General features: G+C 42.0%; 1 protein-coding gene across 1 annotated transcript; it reads left to right on the forward strand.

The window, feature by feature from the left end:
• The first annotated feature begins 2468 nt into the window (after positions 1–2468).
• Positions 2469–3506, forward strand: LOC121757591. The gene has a single exon (XM_042153115.1). It carries the CDS (start codon positions 2469–2471, stop codon positions 3504–3506), a length of 1038 nt encoding a protein of 345 aa, XP_042009049.1.
• Positions 3507–22320: the final 18814 nt, after the last annotated feature.

A 22320-nucleotide genomic window follows, 5' to 3' on the forward strand; every position in this document is an offset into this window, starting at 1 on the left:
CCAGGAGATTGTGCTAATTGACCTGGCGGATACAATCGAGCAGATTTTGAAGTGAAACAGCCAAAGTCGTCCAACTGACCTAGGAGAATCAAGTAGGTGGTGGCAGAAGCAGAAGTGGGAGCAAAAGTGCAAGATATGTAGACACCCTTATTTTAAGGTTACAAACGTCAAATCATGAAGAGCATACCCTAGGGATTTGAGCTTTAAGCCTCTCTATATAAAGGGACCAACATGAATGAAGAAGGGAGCGCTTAATGCTATCATAGTTTAGGTAGGAAGCTCTCATAGGCGCTTGACGCCACTGCTCTCTTAGCTTAGTTTAGATAGTTAACTGCTTTATTAGCGCAGTTCAATGGTTTCGACAGGGAAATTGACGACTCCGACGTTGGATCCTTGCTTTCTTTACCACTTTTGAGACGTTCTAGTTAGATCTCGAGTTTCATCAGAGGACTTGACGACTCCGCCTTTGGATCTCGACTTATTTCCAGTTTTATGAAGCTTTGGTGTTTGTTTTCATGTTGATGATACTATTTACTCATGTTTCTTGGATGCTTTTTGCAATTGGTGACTTAGATGTTTAGATCCATGTTGGTTACATGATTTCCAGTAGTTTAGAGGTTGAGATCTAGTTGTTCACGTGCTCGATTTCTGAGATCTGTTAGTTTAGGTGATGTATGCAAGGTTAATCTGTGTTTATTATGCTTTCTGCTTGACCCAGGAAAGTAGATCTGGTAGTTCTAGCTTGAATTTCGTGTTTACGTTTTGGTTTGACGCATGCTCTGTTTTATTTCGTCAATGGTGTTGAAGCTCTGTTCCATGCTTTGTTTTTACTTGGTTGTTTGGAGAAGATGAAGTAGAAGTTAGTTAGAAAATCATATCTGCTTTTTGCTTTTGTTTTTTTGCTTTTTACAGTTTTTATGCCAACCCCAGCCAGTTTAGGAAAAATGGTCCCCACTTGCTTTTGCATCTTTGTCTGCCTATTTTTGGAATGTTTCAGCATGTTTTTTCGGTTACAGGTGTTCTAGTTAGTTTAACTCCAGTTTACAAGTTGTCTTGAGTTTGATTGTCATGCAAGTGTCCGTACTTTTCCCATCCGCTAGGTCCAATAGATAGAGTCCAGTTTAACTCCGCCAAGTCAAATAGATTACAGTCTTCACCCACTTAATGAATGTGTGGCAGCAGCCGACCCCTATTCACCTTGTGTCGTAGAAACAATCTCCAGTAGGTCCATAGTCTCTGTGATTCGACCCCACTCTTGCCGCTTATACTTAGTAATATTTGTTGCATTAGTGGGAAAATTATAAATCTTGTTGAAAGGAGGAACACGTGCAAAAATCCTCTCTAATTCGACCGAAGAGGATTACAGGTTGCACGCACTCCCATTTGCGCTGAAGGGTGAGGCCAACACATGGTTATTGAGGTTACCGGCCAATTCTATCAGTGCGTGGGCAGACTTCAGACTGTTTTTCTTGTACTACTTCTTTGCATCGAACAAGTCGAATGCCATCAAGAAGGAGATTCTAGCGTGCAGACAAGATTATGATGAGTCCTTGAGCCAGTATTGGTCACGTTTCAAGGGATTGCTCGATTCTTGCCCCAACAACCGAATGTGCGAAACAGAGGTCTACAACATCTTGTACGAAGGGGCGAATCCAGAGTCCAAGGATTTACTGAACTCTTCGAGCGGGGGAATTTCACAAAGAAACGTGTGTGCGAGGCCAGAGAAATTTTGGGAAGATTGATTGATGCAAAGAAGGCGTATGATTCCCATCGTACTATCCTTAGAAGGGGAAATGTGGATGCAGTGAATATGCAATCTGAGGATAGAATGGACGCTAGGATGGACAAACTGGTGTAGACGATTCTGACCACCTTAGGAAAAATTAATCCGTCGGACCCAGCAGAAAAGGCCAAGCAAATGTCGGGCCCAGAGAAAGGATACCATAGAAAGGATACCATTGCTATGGCCAGCCATTGCTATGGCCAGCCAAGTAAATGCGATGGGAAGCTGGAATCCGAATGGAAGTTGGAACCCAGGGAAGCAAAGGGACACCCCATGGAGGGACCACCCAAATTTTAGATGGTCTGTTAATGACCCAAATCTACCACTCCAACAGCAGAACACCAACTATTCGAACCCTCAGGAGCGGGCAACCCAACTGGGCTAACAGAAATCAGGAGGGGCAGAACAATTGGGCAACCGGAATCAGGGCAACCAATCTAATTGGGTCAATAGGAATCAGAACAATCCAACAAACTCCTATGTGCCACCACACCAGAGGAATTACTAGAGCAACAACCAGAACCCTCAGCCCAACTACCAAGGGATTCAAGGGACGAGTCATCAGTACAACAACAATCAGGGAAGTCAAGGAAATTTCGGTCCAAATCAGGGACATGGACCAAACCTCCAGCAAGGACCAAATACCAGCCAGCCAAACTCTAGGCAGTCAAAGAGCCTCGACGAGATGGTGAACGATTTGGTTAGCTCACAGGAACATATGCAGAATAATATGCAGTCCAACAATGATGTGGTGCATAAGCTTCAAGATGCTCAAGTGGAGCACAACGCAGCCATGGACATGCTGGCGAAGCAGCTATCTCAGATCGCGACTTCCCTGAGTGAGATGGGCGGAAACGAGGGACGGATTCCTTCCACAGTCAAGCCACCGGACAGGGCGAACATCAGTCAGATCACACTCAGGTCTGGACGAGAGTATAAAGGTCCGACAATAAAGATTGATGACGGAACACCTCATGTGGCGAGCAAGGAAAAGGATAACCGAACCCCACAGAAGAAAGACACTGAAATAGGGAAAGCTAGAGCAGAGGATGATATCCAGATCGGAGACTTGGGGAAACCAGTGCCCCGAATGGCTGACCCGTTCTTGCAAGACCCAGGAGCTGGGGTGGAGGTTGAAGAAATGAGGAAAGAGACTGGAGAATCCTCCAAGGGAGATTCCAACAACACAGTCAAACAAGTGAAGCCTTTTTCCTACCGAGGGGAGGCCAAGAAGAAAAAGGATGATCCAGTAGACTTCATGGAAATCGTCGGCAAGCTGGAAATCAACCTGTCTTTTCTCCAGGCCTTGAAGCTGCCTATTTTTAGTAAATTCATCAATGAGTTTATCGCCGGGAAGACCAAACCCAATGGCAAAATAGTGATCGGAGAAACTGTGTCAGCAGTGATTCAGAAGCAAAGGATGCCGTCGAAACGCACTGACCCAGGTATGTTCACTCTTCCCATTTCAATCGGGAACATAAGAGTTGAGCATGCTATGTGTGACCGAGGAGCATCAATAAATGTTTTACCGCTTTCCATTTATAAGAAACTAGAAGGAGTAAGAATGGTTGATACGAAGGTGGTAATTCAATTAGCGGATAGGTCATGCATTAATCCAGAAGGTGTGTTGGAAAACGTGATAGTTAAGGTGTATGATTTCTTGTATCTAGCTGATTTTCATATGATTAAGATGAGTGAATATGAGTCTGCTGAGTCTAGCTGAGTGCTTTTAGGTAGACCATTTCTACGCACCGCTAAGACCATAATTGATGTGTTTGATGGAACCATATGTTTGGATTATCATGGGTAGAAATTCACTTTTAATATTGATGAGGCTATGAAGAAGCCGTTAGATGTGGAAAATCTGCATGTTGTGGATTCATTAACCCTTTGGTCCAAGAATATCTTGAGAATGAATTAATGCATGAACAGATTGACAATTCAGAGTTGAGTCATTCCATTGATAGAGAGGTAGCAAGATGGTGTGAGGCCATGAACACTATGGAGTTGACAGATAAAGAGTTAGCAGAGGCAATTGTGGAATTCTGTAAGGGTCCTGAATCCGTCGGGTCAAGGAGATCAGCCCATGCGGCTACTTTGGAAAAATTGCTAGGACCTGAAGGATTAATCACCAAGGAAATGGAAAAGAATCCACTTCCCTAGGAGACAAGTTCGCCAAAGAAGGAGTTGAAGACACAACCACCTGGTCTTAAGTATGCTTATTTGGAGGAGAACGAGACGTTCCCTGTAATAGTCAACAGCCACTTGACCTAGGAACATGAAAATGAGTTACTGGAAGTGATCTGAAGAAACAAGAAAGCTATAGAGTTGACTCTATCGGACTTATTGGGAATCTGTACATCATATTCGCTTGGAGGAAGGAGCAAAGGCCTGCCGGGATCCACAAAGGAAACTGAACTCAAACATGAGAGAAGAAGTCTTGAAGGAAGTTCTGAAACTACTGTCCTTGGGAATCATCTACTTGATCCCAGATAGTGAGTGGGTAAGCCCAGTCCACATGGTGCCGAAGAAGTCGGGGATACAAGTGGTGAAGAATGAAAAGAATGAGCTTGTGCCCACAAGGCTGGTAATGGGATGGAGGATGTGTATCGACTATCGGAAATTGAACGGGGCTACACGAAAAGATCACTTTCCGTTGCCTTTTATTGATAAGATGCTTGAGAGACTAGCGGGCAAACAATTCTTTTGCTTTTTGGACGGGTACAGTGGGTATTTCCAGATATACGTAGATCCGAAAGACGAGGAGAAGACGACTTTCACGTGTCCCTTTGGGACGTATGCATACAAGAGGATGTCGTTTGGCCTGTGTAATGCACCAGACACCTTTCAAAGGTGCATGATGAGCATCTTCTCGGACCTGCTGGAAGAGTGTATCAAAATTTTGATGGATGATTTTACAGTTTATGGGAGTTCCTTCGAAACCTGCCTAGCTAACTTGGATCTAGTACTACAGAGATATCAAGAGAAAAATCTAGTGCTGAATTTTGAGAAATGTCACTTTATGGTGCCGGAGGGAATTGTTCTGGGCCATGTCGTCTCAAAAAAAGGTATTCAGGTGGATAAGGAAAAGGTGGACGTGATTTCAAGGCTTCCTTATCCTACAAATCAGAAGAAAGTAAGTGGATTCTTGGGCCACGCAGGATTCTACCGAAGGTTCATCAAAGACTTCGCAAAAATCGCACAATAAAATTGCACAAAAGCCTTCCAACTTTTGAAAGAAAAGCTTGTATCAGCCCCTATAATCAGAGCTCCAGACTGGAATCACCCCTTCGAGGTGATGTGTGACGCCAGCGACTACGTCGTCGGAGCAGTGCTAGGTCAAAGAATTGATGGGATGAGCTATGTGATTTTCTATGCCTCGAAGACTCTTAATCAGGCCCAGAAGAATTACGACACCACAGAGAAAGAGGTGTTAGCTGTGGTGTATTCCTTTGAAAAGTTCCGACCATATTTACTAGGGTCGAAGGTGATAATGTTCACTGATCACGCAGCGATTAAGTACCTGTTGGCGAAGAAGGAGTCTAAGCCAAGACTAATCCGATGGGTGTTGTTACTGCAAGAATTCGACTGGGAAGTGAAGGACAAGAAGGGAACCGAGAATAAGGTAGCCGGTCATTTAAGCAGAATTTTTCAGGGAGATACAGAGGAAGCTATACCGGATGCATTCCTAAAGGAACATCTATACCGGATGCATTCCCAGAGAAGGTGTTGGCAGTAACCGGTCCAGGAGATTCGGACAAAGGGAAGTATCAGCTGAATGCAGAGCCATGGTTTGCGGACCTAACAAACTACTTAGTCACAGGAGAGCTGCCATGTACACCAGAGATTTCTCAGGCCCAGAGAATAGAAATTAGGAGTGAGGCCAAGTACTATTTCTAGGATGATCCATACCTTTGGAGGATGGGTTCAGACCAGGTGATCAGAAGATGTATTTCGGAATAGAAACAGAGGGACGTGTTGGACCATTGTCATGCATTGGTATGCGCTGGACATTTTTGCCCAAGAAAAACAGCTAGGAACTTAGATAGCGGATTTTACTGGCCATCGTTGAACAAGGACGCTTATGAGTTCTGCCAGAATTGTGGCCGCTGCCAGCAGACTGGGGGAATCTCTACTCGTGATGAGATGCCCCAGGTCCCAGTAATCGTATGTAAAGTGTCTGATGTCTGGGGGATAGACTTCATGGGTCCATTCCCATCTTCCTACGAAAATTCTTACATACTGGTGGCAGTAGATTATGTATCGAAATGGACAGAGGCGAAGGCGAAGGCGACATGTGAAGCAAAGGAGGTCACGAAGTTCCTCAAGGCTAATATTTTCAGCTGATATGGAGTGCCGAGGGTAGACATCTCAGACCAAGGAACGCATTTCTGTATCCGAACCATGGAGGACCTTATGAAGAAATACGGAGTACACCACCGACTTTCCACTCCGTATCACCCATAAAGTAACGGGCAGGCAGAAATTTCCAACCGAGAGATCAAAGGAATTCATGAGAAAACAGTCAACCCGTCGAGGAAAGATTGGACAGACGGTTGGATGGTGCACTCTGGGCATACCGGACTGCATTCAAACTCTCATTAGAATGTTGCCTTACAGGCTCGTGTTCGGCAAGATGTGCCATCTTTCGGTCAGTGTAGAACATAGGGCGTACTGGGCAGTCAGAGAGATGAATATGGCCTCATGCCTGTGAAGAGGAGAGAAAGCTCCAATTGCAAGAGCTGGAGGAATTGAGGCTTGAGTCATACGATGTTGTGATGTGGTACAAGGAAAAAACCAAGTTGTGGCATGACAAAAACCTCCGGGTCAAGGAGTTGCAGGTTGATCAGAAAGTGCCCCTGTTCCAATCACGGTTGAAGCTGATGCCCGGGAAGCTGAAGTCCAAATGGATCGGACCCTACACGATCGTTGGCCTCAGAGCAAACGAAGCTGTGGAAATTCAAGGAAACGCTTCTAACCCTACCCCTTTCCTTGTTAATGGTCACCGAGTTAAAGTGTTTAGGGATAGTTCAGAGCTGTGTGTAGTGGAAGAAATTTCGATGCGCATGCTCCCTACTATCGCCTAACTGGTCATATTGTTTAGGTATTCTTCGGGAATTCTTGGGTCAGGTAGATAGGAATGATTTTCCAAAAAATCTGTGGACGGAACTAAAATATTCCCATGAATACATAAACACGATTTGTAAATAATGTGAATATGTTTTCTTGAAACTTGATAAAAAGAAAAACCAAACAAAGAAAAAAATTGTTTTTACCCAAAAAAATATTTTTGTAATACCAAACACGCATGGGAAAGTAATTTGGGATCAAAAAGATTTTTTGGATTTATATCCCCTGGACCACGCTGTTCGGTGTTCATTTTTGTTAGTTGAAATTTTCGTAAGTGTTGGGAGTACATGACCCGGGAGAATGGGCGAAATTTCTAAGTAATCATGTGAGTGATAAGGTAGAGGAACAAACGGAAAAAAGGGGGGAAGTTTTAAAAATTTAAAAATTTGAATTTCAAACCTGGGGGACGTGTACAGTCGCTTGCATCAGGACGCAACCGTTCGGCCTTCTCATGTTTTTTTATTTTCCTTTTTTTCTTTTCTTTCTTTATTTCCGTTTTCCTTATTTTCTTTTTCTTTTTCCTAAAATAACTTCCCCTAAACTCATTAACTTCCACCCTAAAAAAAATTTTCCGCATAACTCCCAAATTATTCTCTCTCAACTCACGCATTCAATTTTCAAAAACCCAAACCTCACCATTCCAAACTTTCTCTGTGTCAGTTTCCGACGGAACCGCCACCACACGCTGCGGGTTTCCGATCACATGGAGAATCAGCCACCCAAACACAGCTCTAGAAGGAAAAACCCGCCAGCAAGAAAGCCACCCGTCGTCCCTCAACTAGACGCAGTGGCGACTTCTTCATTCCAGACCGTAACTCCCAAACCGACTGCGGTACGGTCTGAGGCAACGCCTGGGATTTCAACCGCTCCGCTGACTACAACCACTGTCACCACCACAGAGCCGATTGAGGATCCTGATCCAGGACGAATCATGCAAGAGTTCTTACAAAGGTTTGGCAGTGGATTACAGGCAAGTGCAATATACGCTCGCTTGGCGGAGGTATGTAAAGAGGAGGAAAGCGCCTTAACCTCGCTTGAAATTCCACCCCGGCAGTCTACTTTTCAAGAAATACCCACAGCCCAAGCCCTATCTTCCCACATAGAAAACCCCCAAAACTTAACCAAAACACTAGCCCTTATTGCAGAACCCCCTTCCTCGGCAATCCGTGCCGAAATCCAGACCATTACATCTACACCTGCCCCTGTTCTGCCACATGCAGAGGAGACGGGTAGCCCCCACAAGAAAGATATGGAGGGGGCAGAAGGGGATGATAATGAGGAGGAGAAGGGAAATCAGGATACTGAAGAGGGGGAGGATGAAGAAAGATTGTCTGATGAGAAGGGTGAGGATGAAGATGAAGGTACTGGGGAGGGTAGACAGATAGAAGAGGTTGATGAGGAAGATGTTGCTGGTGATGAAAGGAAAAATGTAGAGTCTGGACAGGATAGTGAGGAGGTTGTTGAGGGAGAAATCCCTATTGATGCTGAGGGTGAAATCCCTATGGATACGCGTACGGTTGAGAGTGAGGATCGTTGGTGAGGACGATGGTGTGAACGTTGAGAACGAGGAACCTGTTGATGAAGGGTTGAAAGAAATTGTGGATTTGGAGGAGGGACCGGATGGCGAGAAAACACCGGTCGATGAGAGAACGACGAGGAGGAACACCCGCCGTAGCAGGCAGGTGGATGAATTAGTGGCAGCTACAAGGCCAAGGAAGATGCAGTTCGGCACCTCGGCATGCTAGGTAGAAACAGGGGAGGACATCCTTGAAGCCCAGGAGACTCCGGATGAAGAAGAGGAGATCTCTGTTGAGGCCATCGAGAAGCGCTTTGCTGCTGAGCGAAAACGCAAAGGGAAGCAGGCGGCTAAGCCCCAGACTAAGAACCGCAGGCAGGCTTCCTCCACCGAGGAGATCAATGAACCTACCCAGAGCCAATCCATGTGCCGTTTGCCAAGCCATTGGAGGGTTCCAATGAGGACAGCGAGGAAGAGGAAGAAGCGGATGATAACCAGCCTGAGGAGTCAATCTACGAGAGGACAGAAGTGCTGGTGACAAGGAAGCTATTAGAGGCCATGACCCATTTCGACGATCCCAAGAAGGCTCTAACATACGAGGAGCGAGGGGCGAAAGGAAAATTGGCCAAGTCAGGGAAGTGATTCCACCCCGAGTCGCTCCAAGAGATTGAGTCAGAGGAGGAATTCATCTCCTACATCAGCGCCATCGGTTTCGAATGGTTGCTGGACCATAGCACAACGGAGGTGCCGATTGCTTTGGCCAAGGAGTTTTTCACGTCATACAAGTTTAAGTCCACCATAGACCCAGATGCCGACTCAATCACCTTTTGCATTTTTAATGAGGAGACAATAATGAGCATCCGGGAAAGGACGTTGCGGATGGGGTTGTTTACCCTGGATGAGGACGAAGAAGTTAGCTGGAATGAGAGGGCAATCGGACCCCCGAGGAAAACCCCTGGTTTTGACACTCAGAAAGCTTGGGAGCTCATCACCCACAAGCGTGGTGGGAACTTCAAGACAAGCATCTCGAAGGGAGTCCACATCACCAACCACCTCCTCTGCTTCGCCTAGGTCTTTATCGGATATAACCTCATGTGTAAGGTAAGCTCTACCGTCACTACACCAGAGCTCTATTTTACATGGTGTATGCTGAAAGGTGTGAAGGTCCACCTTGGATACTGGCTGGCTCAAGCTTGCCACCTAATTACTACCCACACATCCCGCCACCTCTACAACAGTCACCTCCTAGGCGCTTACCTCCAGAGGAATGTAATCATGAATATAGCGAAATCGGTGCCTACCCTTGCAATGTGCGATCCTCCAGAGCAATTCAACCTCGGCTACTTTTTCATCAAGGGTCTTCTGCACATGGTGGATAGAGGTCTTCTTTTATGAAGTGGGGAAGACCGAGGCGACTGTGAAAATAGAAGGTGGTGGAGTGACAAATTCTGCGACGGTAGAATGGCGAAAGGAGATGGGGGATATTAGGAGCGAAATCGAAGAAATCAGGGGCGGAATGGGCACGTTAACATCTGTCATACAGGGACTGAGGGAATCGCTAGGAGTGCATACAGAGAAGATGACTGAGGCCCTTACCCTGATGATGCGGATGGTTGCCTCAGTCGAACAGAGGAGTTCCCAAGCCCAACAGTCTATTCCTCTTGGGTCTAGTGGAGAGAGCAGACCCTCAGCCTTAGGAAAACCCTCCAGTAAGCAAGCGACGGTTAATCCAACCGGTACCACAGCCATGAAAAGGAAGGACACCACCACAACAAATGTACCAGTGAAGAAGGACATCCTGAGGCCAGCAGGACAGAAGGCCTGGAAGGATGATGAACCAGCCCCACCACCACCAAAGAAAACGAAGACGGTACCCAGGAAGTCTGGTCCCAGTCAGAATTGATCACCCCCTATACACCAAGTAATCTTAAGTTTCTGTTTTAGTTTTTATTTTATTTTAGTTGATTCGTATATATGTTTTGTCTGTTTATTTCTGTGCCTTCTCCCACTTAGACCATTGCTGAGCCTAAGTGTGAGAAGTTTGTCGGTCTAGTATGTGTTTTGTTGTCTAGGTGTTCTGTTTTTGATTTCTGTTGTTATGTGTCTTCTTCCACTTAGCCCAATGATTGGTCTAAGTATGAGAAGTTTTTGTTTTCCTTGTGATTGTTTCTGTCTGTTTTGTGTGTGCACTAACTGCCTTGTTTTCCACTTCATCGGGAATGCTTGGGGACAAGCAGGAATGAAGTGGGAAGGGAGGGTTAGTGTGATAAGTGTCTGAGCATGCATGTGTCTACTAGGTCTAGGAGTCAGTAGATTTTTAGGATCTATGTTTATGCATAACTGGTGAAATAAAAAAGCAAGAGCCCCTTAGTGAGAGTGATTGAAGAGAGAATACATGTTAATATGTGAAACCCTCTTGTTTAATAAATTGAGGTCAGTTTGGACGAAGTGAGGACGATAGAAAAAGCCTTAATTTAAGCCAAATGTGAAGCCCTCTAAAAGTGAGTTAGAAGCCTAGAACACTTTCTACTAATCACTAAAAAAAAACAGAGTGGCTGCCATTGGTGCTAAGAGAAAAATGACACAGGTAGTGAGGACTAAAGGCAATAGGGATAGCCATTTGAGCTAAATTCTTTCGAACCTGCTGAACCTGCCTCATTGGAAAAGCACCCCTTAGTGAACACTTTGGGCCTACACTGAATTTTCCCATTTTTTGGAACCATTAGCCTTCATGCCATGTGAACAAGGGGACAGGGATGGAGCAGCTCACCATTTAGGGTAGGAAATAGGATGATAGAACATGGGAGAAAAAGGAAAATTTAGAAAAGAAAACGGGTAGGAAAAGTTGTCACCTGGCCCAAGAAAAAATAAAAAAATCAGAAAAGAAAATGGGCAGGAAAAGTTGTAACCTGACCCAAGAAAAAATATGTATGTATATAGAAAAAAATTAGCAAAAAAATAGAGAAAAGAAAAATAAAAGGCAGAAAAAAATTTTATCTGAGCCGATAGAAAAGAGTAGAGAATAAGGCTAATTAGCCAAGGAACATCTCCAAATGTTGGGAAGTTAGAATTATACATAGGGAGGTTGTTTCAATTTTTGTCCCTAAGTTCACATGTCCGCAGTATGTTTTCACTTATACTTCTTGAACTTAGGACCCCTAGGACTCTTACCTATATACACTGTAATCCCCTAGCCCCATTGCAACCTAATGAAAGACCTTAAGGAACTATTCTGTGTCAGCCGATCTCAAGGCATAAGTGGTATGGCAAAATGATGAGCGAATGATCCTAACATCCCTGGTGAGGAATGTGTGATCGAGTGAATCCAACAGATGGCAAGAACTAAGGCTATCTTGACGAACTGATAACCTGACCAGATATAAGAAGGGAGGGGGAGGAATCTGAGACTGTAGACGATTGGATTGACCTTAAACTTGTGGAGACGGCTCCTAGAAGTTAAACCAGTTTATACATCTATGTGTTGTTTTGTTTTCTGTGTTTTCCCTTATGTGTGTCCGTGGTCTATGAGTCTTTTGTTTCCCGTTTTAGAGTCGGTCATTTGATAACCATGCATTGAAACTTGCGTTATGTATTTTTTTTGTCTTTCATACTTGAGGACAAGTATGGTTTAAGTGTGAGCAGTTTGACAAGGCTCGTTTCATGCATTGGTTTTCGGTGATATCACATGCTTTTTGGGGAGATAATGCACAAATTTGAGAGTAAGTGTGCAGGTATCTGCTGGGTTAAGTAGATGCTGCAAACTGACCGAGCAGATACAAAATGAGCAGAAACGGAGTAAAAATGTCAAAAATCCGTTAGGTCAAGGAGAATTATCAGGAGGGCAGGTGCGTAAGAAATCCACCAGACCCGAGAGATTGTGCTAATTGACCTGGCGGATACAATCGAGCAAATTTTGAAGTGAAACAGCCGAAGCCGTCCAATTGACCTAGGAGAATCAAGTAGGTGGTGGCAGAAGCTGAAGTGGGAGCAAAATAGCAAGATTTGTAGACACCCTTATTTTAAGGGTACAAACGTCAAATCATGAAGAGCATACCCTAGGGATTTGAGCTTTAAGCCTCCCTATATAAAGGGACCAACATGAATGAAGAAGGGAGCGCTTCACGCTATCATAGTTTAGGTAGGAAGCTCTCATAGGCGCTTGACGCCACTGCTCTCTTAGCTTAGTTTAGATAGTTAACTGCTTTCTTAGCTTAGTTCAATGGTTTCGACGGGGAAATTGACGACTCTGGCCTTTTGATCCTTGCTTTCTTTACCGCTTTTGAGACGTTGTAGTTAGATCTCGAGTTTCATCAGAGGACTTGACGACTCCGCCTTTGGATCTCGACTTATTTCCAGTTTTATGAAGCTTTGGTGTTTATTTTCATATTGATGATGCTATTTACTCATGTTTCTTGGATGCTTTTCGCAATTGGTGCCTTAGATGTTTAGATCCATGTTGTTTACATGATTTCCAGTAGTTTAGAGGTTGAGATCTAGTTGTTCACGTGCTCGATTTCTGAGATCTGTTAGTTTAGGTGATGCATGCAAGGTTAATCTGTGTTTATTCTGCTTTCTGCTTGACTAGGAGAGTAGATCTGGTAGTTCTAGCTTGAATTTCGTGTTTACGTTTCGTTTTGACGCATGCTCTATTTTATTTCGTCAATGGTGTTGAATCTCTGTTCCATGCTATGTTTTTACTTGGTTGTTTGGAGAAGATGAAGTAGAAGTTAGTTATAAAATCAGATCTGCTTTTTGCTTTTGCTTTTTTACTTTTCACAGCTTTTCTGCCAACCCCAGCCAGTTTAGGAAAAATGGTCCCCACTTGCTTTTGCATCTTTGTCTGTCTATTTTGGGAATGTTTCAGCATGTTCCTTCGGTTACAGGTGTTCTAGTTAGTTTAACTCCAATTTACAAGTTGTCTTGAGTTTGATTGTCATGCAAGTGTCCGTACTTTTCCCATCCGCTAGGTCCAATAGATAGAGTCCAGTTTAACTCCGCCAGGTCAAGTAGATTAGAGTCTTCACCCACTTAATGAATGCGTAGCAGCAGCCGACCCCTTTTCACCTTGTGTCGTAGAAACAATCTCGAGTAGGTCCATGGTCTCTGTGGTTCGACCCCGCTCTTGCCGCTTATACTTAGTAATATTTGTTGCATTAGTGGGAAAATTATAAATCTTATTGAAAGGAGGAACACGTGCATGCGACACACGTGCAAAAATCCTCTCTTCAAGGACCCTTTCTTCATGTTACTTTCTTCTATTTATAGGCGGCTTGCTTCAATCCGTAGGGTTGGTCCTTCATATTGTAAACTAAATACAAAAAGTCACGGTTCTATATCGAAATCTTCTAAATCTTTTTCATATACTCCATTATTTTTTCTTATTAAATATTTCGTCCAAATTAATGTATTGTAAATCGAATACGATTTGTGTTATTTAACTTAAATACACATTCTGAGAATGCACGTTTAGTTATGCATTCTCAAAATGTGTAACACCCATAAATAGAACAAAAAATATTTGTGTTTTAGGGACATGATTTTACGTGTACGACCAAGATCGAGAATTTTTCCAAGCAAACAATGCTCAATTTGGCTTTGATAAGACTTGATTCGTGTATTGGTTACTGTTCAGTTTGATGTGGATCACAGATAATATGTGCAAAATAGGTGCTTAAGTGTTCAGGAGAGGGGTAAAAATGCATGCAATGGGTGTCGAAAGAGGAGCAAACAGACACGAAGAAAAGAGAGCCAAACCGGCCAGAATGGGACACGGAGGAACAAAAGCACAAGAATTGGAGTAGACTTGTAGAAGGTATCCCTTTTGGAGGGCACAAATGTCCAGAATGGGACACGGAGGAACAAAAGCACAAGAATTTGTGTTATTTGACTACACAAATCAAATTCGATTTACAATATATTAATTTGGACGAAATATTTAATAACAAAAAATAATGAAGTATATGAAAAAGATTTAGAAGATTTGGATATAGAACGTGACTTTTAAAAGATATATGAAAACGATTTAGGAGATTTAATTAAGATTATAGCGTGACTTTCATAATTTTTCTTTATTTTTATTTTATATATAATATCACTAAATCAAATTTAATATTATATGAAAATAAAAATGATATGGTCTTGAAGAATAAAGATTAACACGGTTATCAATTCTATATCCGAATCTCGTATTTTTTTTATATACTCTATTATTTTTTCTGAGTTTTGTGACTTTTGTATTATTTTGCATAGTTACGCATTCTGAAAATGCGCATTCTCAGAATGCGTAACACCCAAATTCATTTTATTTTAAAAAGTGTTTGATTTAGTTGAAAGGACGTTAAATGCATTTTCAGAATGCGTAACACCCAAATTCATTTTGTTTTAAAAAGTGTCTGATTTAAGTGAAAGGATGTTAAATGCGCTTTCGGTGTATTCCAATCGCGTTAGCTGATCGTGAAACATTGAACACGTATGTGGTAACAAGCATGCATCACCGATGTGATGTAAACATGTGTCAGTATGCATAACGTAACAATCAAGGATGAAATTGAACACAACTAATTTCGCCTAATTATGATAATTTCAAAGTCGATGTGCTTCTTTTCGTGAAGAACTTATTCACGTCCAACTCAAACAATATCTCGTTAAAGTAAATTGGGAATGCTTCTGCAATAAATAAATATGCAATTTATAATTTTAATTTTGATGGAGTAGATTTTTAATTATGTAATATTTGGAATTTTTTAATTGTTACTACAATTTATAAGTTAATTAAAAAATGATAAATTCAAATTCAAATAGTACTGTCAGCTTTAGTAATAGAGATATGACTACATTTTATGTGTGACATTATTATGGAACGGAAGGACTAAGATTTAGTAATGTTGAAACTCAATATAGGGAAAAGGTTTTCTTATTCATCGTACTTGTGAACACAGATCATACAATGTTATATAAGCTATGATATTTACAAATAAGGTAAACCTATATTAGCATTATTGCTATGTTCTATTTATGGTTCAATATTCCTCCAAATAATCTCCCTTGATTTGTGGTGATCTCTTGTGATCTTCTAATTATGCCGTGTGATCTTCTTCTAACACTCTCCCTCAAGCTAGGTAATGGGATTCCCAATACTTAGCTTGCACAGTACTTCGTGGAACGACTTCGAGCTGGTCGCCTTATTATCACGGAACAGCCTGCATGGAAGAGCTGGTCGGAGATCCAATTATGTCATCAGTTTTCGTAACCACAATATCTCTGTCAGTCCACTCTTGATTCCTCTAAACTCTGCCTCTGCGCTGGATAGAGCTACTACCTTCTGCTTCTTACTCCTCCATGTTACAAGATTCCCTCCCACAAAGGTGAAGTACCCGGCAGTGGATTTTCTGTCATTTGGATTTCCTGCCCAATCTGCGTCAGTAAAGCCATGTATCTCCATATGTCCATGTTTTGCAAACATAAGCCTGTGTTCCGCCGTTCCCTTCAAATATCGGACAATCCTCAAGACAGCTTCCCAATGTTCCTCTTGGGGTGCATGCATGAATTGGCTTACCACACCGACTGCATATGCAATATCGAGCCTCGTGTGGGATAGATAGATGAGCTTCCCAACCAGTCGTTGGTATCTCCCCCTGTCGGCTTGTCTTACTCCTTCCCTTATCTGTAGTCCATGATTCTGTACCATCGGGGTATCTGCGGGTTTGCAATCGACCATCCCAACTTCTGCCAACAGATCGAGTACATACTTCTTCTGATTTATGAATATCCCATTTTTAGACCTTAGTACCTCAGTTCCCAAGAAATATTTGAGAAGGCCGAGATCCTTCATCTCGAATTCATGAAACAGATTCTTCCTTAGCTCGGCTATCTCTCCCTCGTCATCTCCGGTAATGATCATGTCATCCACGTATATAATCAAACACGTGATCTTGCCATTCTTCTTCTTGATAAACAACGTATGGTCTGAGTTGCTCTGTTCGTAGTCGTACTTCTTCATCACTTCTGTAAACCTGCCAAACCATGCCCTTGGGGATTGTTTTAACCCATACAATGTCTTCTTTAGCTGGCATACTTCTCCATCTAGAAAGTCCTCGGAGAAACCAGGTGGAGGTTCCATGTACACAGGTTTTGGCAATTCTCCATGGAGAAACGCGTTGGTCACATCAAACTGATGAAGTGGCCAATCTTTGTTAGCTGCAACCGAGAATAGTACTCTGACAGTGTTGATTTTTGCCACTGGTGAGAATGTCTCATCATAATCTACACCATGAGTCTGGGTATATCCTTTCACCACGAGGCGGGCTTTGTATCTGTCGATGGTGCCATCCGGTTTCCTCTTTATCGTGAATACCCATCTGCATCCAACTGTTTTTGCTCCGTTGGGTAGCTTGCTCCTTACCCATGTACTGTTCTTCATCAACGCCTTCATTTCTACCATCATTGCGTCCTTCCATCGTTTATGTTTCATTGCCTCTTCGGCCGTCTGTGGGATTTCTTCTTCTTCATATAGTGCAGTCTCAAATGCCCGAGCCATTTTGGTTAGATTCTCTTGCACAAAGTTTGCCACGGCATAACGACTCCTTTTTCCAATCTTCTCTGGGGAATATCGTTTCGGCGGAACTCCCCTTGTACTCCGACGGGGGAGCACATATCTTCCTGTGTCTCCATCAACTGTATTGTCTTGTTCCTCTGTTTCAGGAAGGTCAGTGGAAACTTGAATCTCAATTGTACTCGGTTCAAATATTACCTCGGATTCGGATATCGTCGGAGAAGGATCTTTGGGGCGTGGTTGAGGAGACTCTCGTGGTAAGACCGGCTCGGTAGAAGTGACCACTGGATCTGTTGGTTCCTCAATCGAGGAGCTTGGAACTGGCACAACCCAACTTAGATAGTCTATGGTACTATCTGGATCACTCTCCCCCTGACTACTAAGGTGGGTATGGTAGAAAAACTCGGTTTCCAAGAAATTACAGTTCATGGTGGTAATGACTTTTTTGGTGTTGGGATCGTAGCATCTGTACCCCTTTTGGTTCACCCCATACCCTACAAAGACACATTTTATTGCGCATGGAGAGAGTTTCGTTCTTTCATGTTTAGGAATGTGGGCGTAGACGGTGCATCCAAAGACTTTAGGGGAGAGGCTGAGGTAGTCTGGGATTTTTTCTTGGTTAGAGAGGATATCTAGGGGGTTTCATTTTCAGGATTTTGGTTGGGAGGCGATTGATAAGATAGATGGATGTAGCGACGGCTTCGGGCCAAAAAAGTTTTGGGACTTTGGATTCAATCATAAGGGCTCGGGTCATTTTGAGAATTATTCTATTTTTCCTTTCTGCTACCCCATTTTGTTCGGGTGTATAAGCACAAGAAGTTTGGTGAACGATCCCATTATCCTTACAAAATTGGGTCATTGAACTGTTAACGAATTCCCTCCCATTGTCTGATCTAAGGGTTTTTTATGGTGGTGTGGAATTGTGTCTGAATTAGTTTGAAAAAGGATGCAAACCTATCAAAGACTTCTGGTTTGTGTTTCAAAAAATAAATCTATGTCATCCTAGTACAGTCATCCACAAAAAACACAAAATATCGAAAACCGTTTCCACCAACAAAAGGTGCCGGGCCCCAAACATCAGAGTGTACTAGAGAAAACATAGATTGCATACGAGTGTTTGTAGGTTTAAAGTCCTGTCTATGGCTCTTGGCCAAAACACAAGTCTCACAAGAAAAATCAGAAGAAATAGAAAGGTTCGGGTAAAGTAATTTAAAGTAACCAGGAGATGGGTGTCCTAGTCTTCGGTGCCAGAGCCAAGTTTCCTGTTTCGTGGATCCGTGAGCCAGCATTGCACTTCCATGTTGAGCTATCTCATCCACGTAATAGAGTCCTTGCTTCTCAGTGCCACGCCCAAGAATCCTCCTCGTCTGAATATCCTGCAGAATGCAAAAATCAGGATGCATTAGTAGAGTGCAATTTAACTCCTTCGTCACATGACTTATAGACATCAATCTTTGAGACAGTGTAGGAACATAGAGACAATTCTTAAGCCGGAGTGTGTGTGATATTTCAATCGTGCCAGAACCCACAACAGTAATTAGTTCCCCATTCGCAGTTTGAATATACGACCTATTTGTATCTTCACTATATTCAGTAAAATCTTTTTTATCTGGAGTCATTGTGTCGGTTGCCCCACAATCAAATATCCAACCTTTCGATTTCTTTTCGGTGATGTCATAAACATGAAATGCAGCGGAAATATCTCGTAAGGGTGAAAAAGTATTTTTTGACACAAAATTAGGGTAATCTTCGAATTTTTTAGCAGCTGGGGGTCCATTCTTAATTTTTCAGAAATCTGGGGGTCTATATAAATATGGAGGGGGTTCTGTTTTGTAATTTCCAAACTTGAGGGGGGGAAATCGTATATAGCATAATTGAATTTAGGGTTTCGATATAATCCAAACCCTTTATCTCCTTGGACGGCGCCTCCACCAATTTCCGTCCACTCCGCGAGATTTCCGGCACCCCTCACGTTGCCGCCGGCCGATGGAGACTCCAGTCGCACCCCGCTTCCAGTTCCAGTCGATTCCCCATGATTTCCGGCTTCCATTCGCCGCAGAACTCCTTCTCCGTTCACCCCGATGGCAATTTTCGCCTGGGCCGGAGAACCCTTTGCTTTCTGTCGTTCCTCCCACCATTCCGGATATCCTATCCGTTTAAAGCAATTCTCCCAAGTATGCTTTTGTCTTCCGCAATGGGAGCACCATAGTTTTGAGGTGTCGACCCTGTTTCCCGGCCGGCTGGTGGCCGAAGGTCGTGATGGTGCCGCGGTATTCCGTTGCGGCGGTCGTTGGTTCTGTGAGATTATTCCTTGTCCGATTCCGCCAAATGACGATTCGGTTCCTCCGTTGGCTTCGTCGGTGGGTGAGGACGATGTCGGTGGCATGATTCTCCGTCGAGCCGCCTCCGTCTTCACCCACCCATACGCCGCCTCTACTGATGGCACGGGCTCCTCCTTCAGAATCTCCCTCTGAATTGCGTCATATTCTTGATTTAATCCCGTCAGGAATTTGATAAGCCGTTTGGAATTGGAGTAGTTCCGGAATTGGTCGATCCCTTTATCACAGCAGCTAATCGGTTGTTTCTGACTCCGATCTATATTGATCCACAATCCGTGAATCTTTCTGTAGTAGGTTTCGAGATCCATATTGCCTTGTTTGATGTTGATTGCCTTTTCTTCCAGGTCGTAAATAAGGTACCGATCTGCCTTGCTTTCGAAAGTCACCGCGAGGTTGTCCCACAGAGCCTTCGCGGTCTGGTGGTGGGCGAAATCTCCGATGATGTCGTCTTCAATATTGTCGACAATCCAAGAGAACACCACGAGGATGTTCTCTTCCCATTCGTCGTATCCTTTGCTCCCCGGTTCTGGAGGTTCATTTTTGATATGTGCGTAGGCGCCCCTGCCTCCAATCTTCACTTTGATCAGTCGTGCCCACAACGGGTAGTTTCTACCATTCAGCTTGAACAGTACTGTGATGCTTTTGCTATTTCTGAGGCTTACTTCTACCTCTTTGGTATCTTCGGTTACCTCCTTCGTATCTTTGGTGTCTGAAATGTTTGAATGCAGGTTCTGTGTCTGATTTCGGCCGGAAAAAAAGGGTCGGGAAATAGGTATTGGCTATGATGATATTTTTCTGAGCCACAATCATTCTGACTCTGATGCCATGTTGAAACTCAATATAGGGAAAAGGTTTTCTTATTCATCGTACTTGTGAACACAGATCATACAATGTTATATAAGCTATGATATTTACAAATAAGGTAAACCTATATTAGCATTATTGCTATGTTCTATTTATGGTTCAATATTCCTCTAAATAATCTCCCTTGATTTATGGTGATCTCTTGTGATCTTCTAATTATGCCGTGTGATCTTCTTCTAACAAGTAACATAGGTATGAATAGATTTTTGTGCATGTATATTTAATGTTTGTGGTAAGAATTGAGGTGCTAATGTTTAATATGAATAATTGAGGTCTGAATGAAAGTTTGTTTATTTACTATTAAATCTCTATATGTGATTTATATGATAATGATTTCATTATGTTTAAAATTTATGATTTAACTTTTATTTAAACAATGACAAATAAGCACACAAATATTAAATTCAAATTGTTTGCACTGGTACACCTTAATATTATGGGTGATACCATCAGTAAGGATATAAGTAATGAGTACAGATATTGGTTATATTGTGTTTGACCTATCAAATAATGAATGTAAATAAAAGGTGATTATGAACTAATTGTGCGAACTAGAAATATCTTATTACGTTATCACGCGCAAATTGTTTATAGCTTATAAAAACTGACATGTACTCAAAACGTTGGCTAGCCGGCAGTTCTTAATATTAATGTATACAAAAATTATAACGAATTCTTATCAAATTAAAATTCAGTTTCTATAAATGATTTGAATATTCAATAAAATCATGTTTAATCGTTAAGTTTGGTCAAATCATGTTTGATCGTTAAGTTTAACAGAAAAGGTTAATTTCAGACTAAAACATATTGTTTGGAACGAAAAAGTAAAAAAACTTAATATAAAGGATCTAAATGTTTTTTAGAGCAAATGTAAAGGACCATATTTGGACTTTAGTCTATTTAATAATTTCAATTACTTTACTACTTTCTTTGTCCGACCAAAATTGTCACACTTCTTGGGTGACATGAGATTTGAAGATGTGTTAAGAGCATCTCCAAAGAGAAAAGGTGAATGGAAGAGATATATCATATATTTACCTTCTCAAAAAGTGAAATATACCCGTTCAAAAATTTACATATTCCAAAGAGAAAATGTATATAGAGCGGTAAATTACTTCCCAAAATAAAATAATAGTACAAAATGCATTCTAAAACATAAAGGTATAATACCTTCTCCCTACGAGAATGATTTTTATGAAAAGAAGACAAATATGGTAGTTATAAGATTTTACCTCTCCATTGATGGAGAGGTAAAGATACCTCTCCGAAATGGGAAAACGTCTAATACCTTCTCAAATACCTTTACATTTGGAGAATGATTTTTCATGAAAAAAAAAAGATAAATATAGTAGTTATAAGAGTTACCTCTCCATTTACCTCTCTCCTTGGAGATGCTCTAAGTGGGAAGATAAATGTAATGTAATAATGATGATTTACTTTTTTTTTCAAAAATGGAAATTGACATATTGTTGACCGGGAAAAAAGAAAGTCTCACTTCTATTATGCTATAGGCAAGATTCTCACATTTTGGGGAAATAACGATTTTTGGATCTAATAATAACGTCAATGTCATAAACTATTCATCTATCTCAACGAATTATGCTTTGGCAAGGCACATACCATCGAATGCACCCTTAATCACCTCTATGAACTATATTATCTAGCCAATGAAATATATGCAAAGTGACAAATGTTCGTAAAATCAATTACGTGTATGAGTGACCCAAAAAGAGCATTATTTGCTCAGAGACAAGATGCAGCGAAAGGACGTTGGGTGCGCTTTTGTTGCATTCCAATCATGTTAGTCGATCGTGAAATGTTCAATGAGCATGGACATTCGAAACGAGTGACATTAAATTATCTACTCGAGCTAGAAAATATGTTATTCCGTTATAACGTGCGCATTGATTACTGATTATAACTTATAAAAACCGACACATACTCGAACCATTTGTTGGTCAGTAGGTGTTAATATCAATGTATACAAAAACTTATAACCAAATCTCTATGAAATTAAAATTCTATTTCTCTAAAATAATTTCTGTCATTTAATTCATATTAGCATCTAGTATCTTTTTTTCTAGGGTATTCCTTAGCTCAAGTGGTGGTAATATCTATTCCCATGAAGATAGGAATG

The sequence above is a fragment of the Salvia splendens genome, chromosome 12 (assembly GCF_004379255.2).
Source record: "Salvia splendens isolate huo1 chromosome 12, SspV2, whole genome shotgun sequence".
Classification (NCBI taxonomy): domain Eukaryota; kingdom Viridiplantae; phylum Streptophyta; class Magnoliopsida; order Lamiales; family Lamiaceae; genus Salvia; species Salvia splendens.

Coding starts and splice junctions, on each gene's coding strand:
- LOC121757591 (XM_042153115.1), top strand. CDS start 2,469: ATGGTGAACGATTTGGTTAGCTCACAGGAACATATGCAGAATAATATG.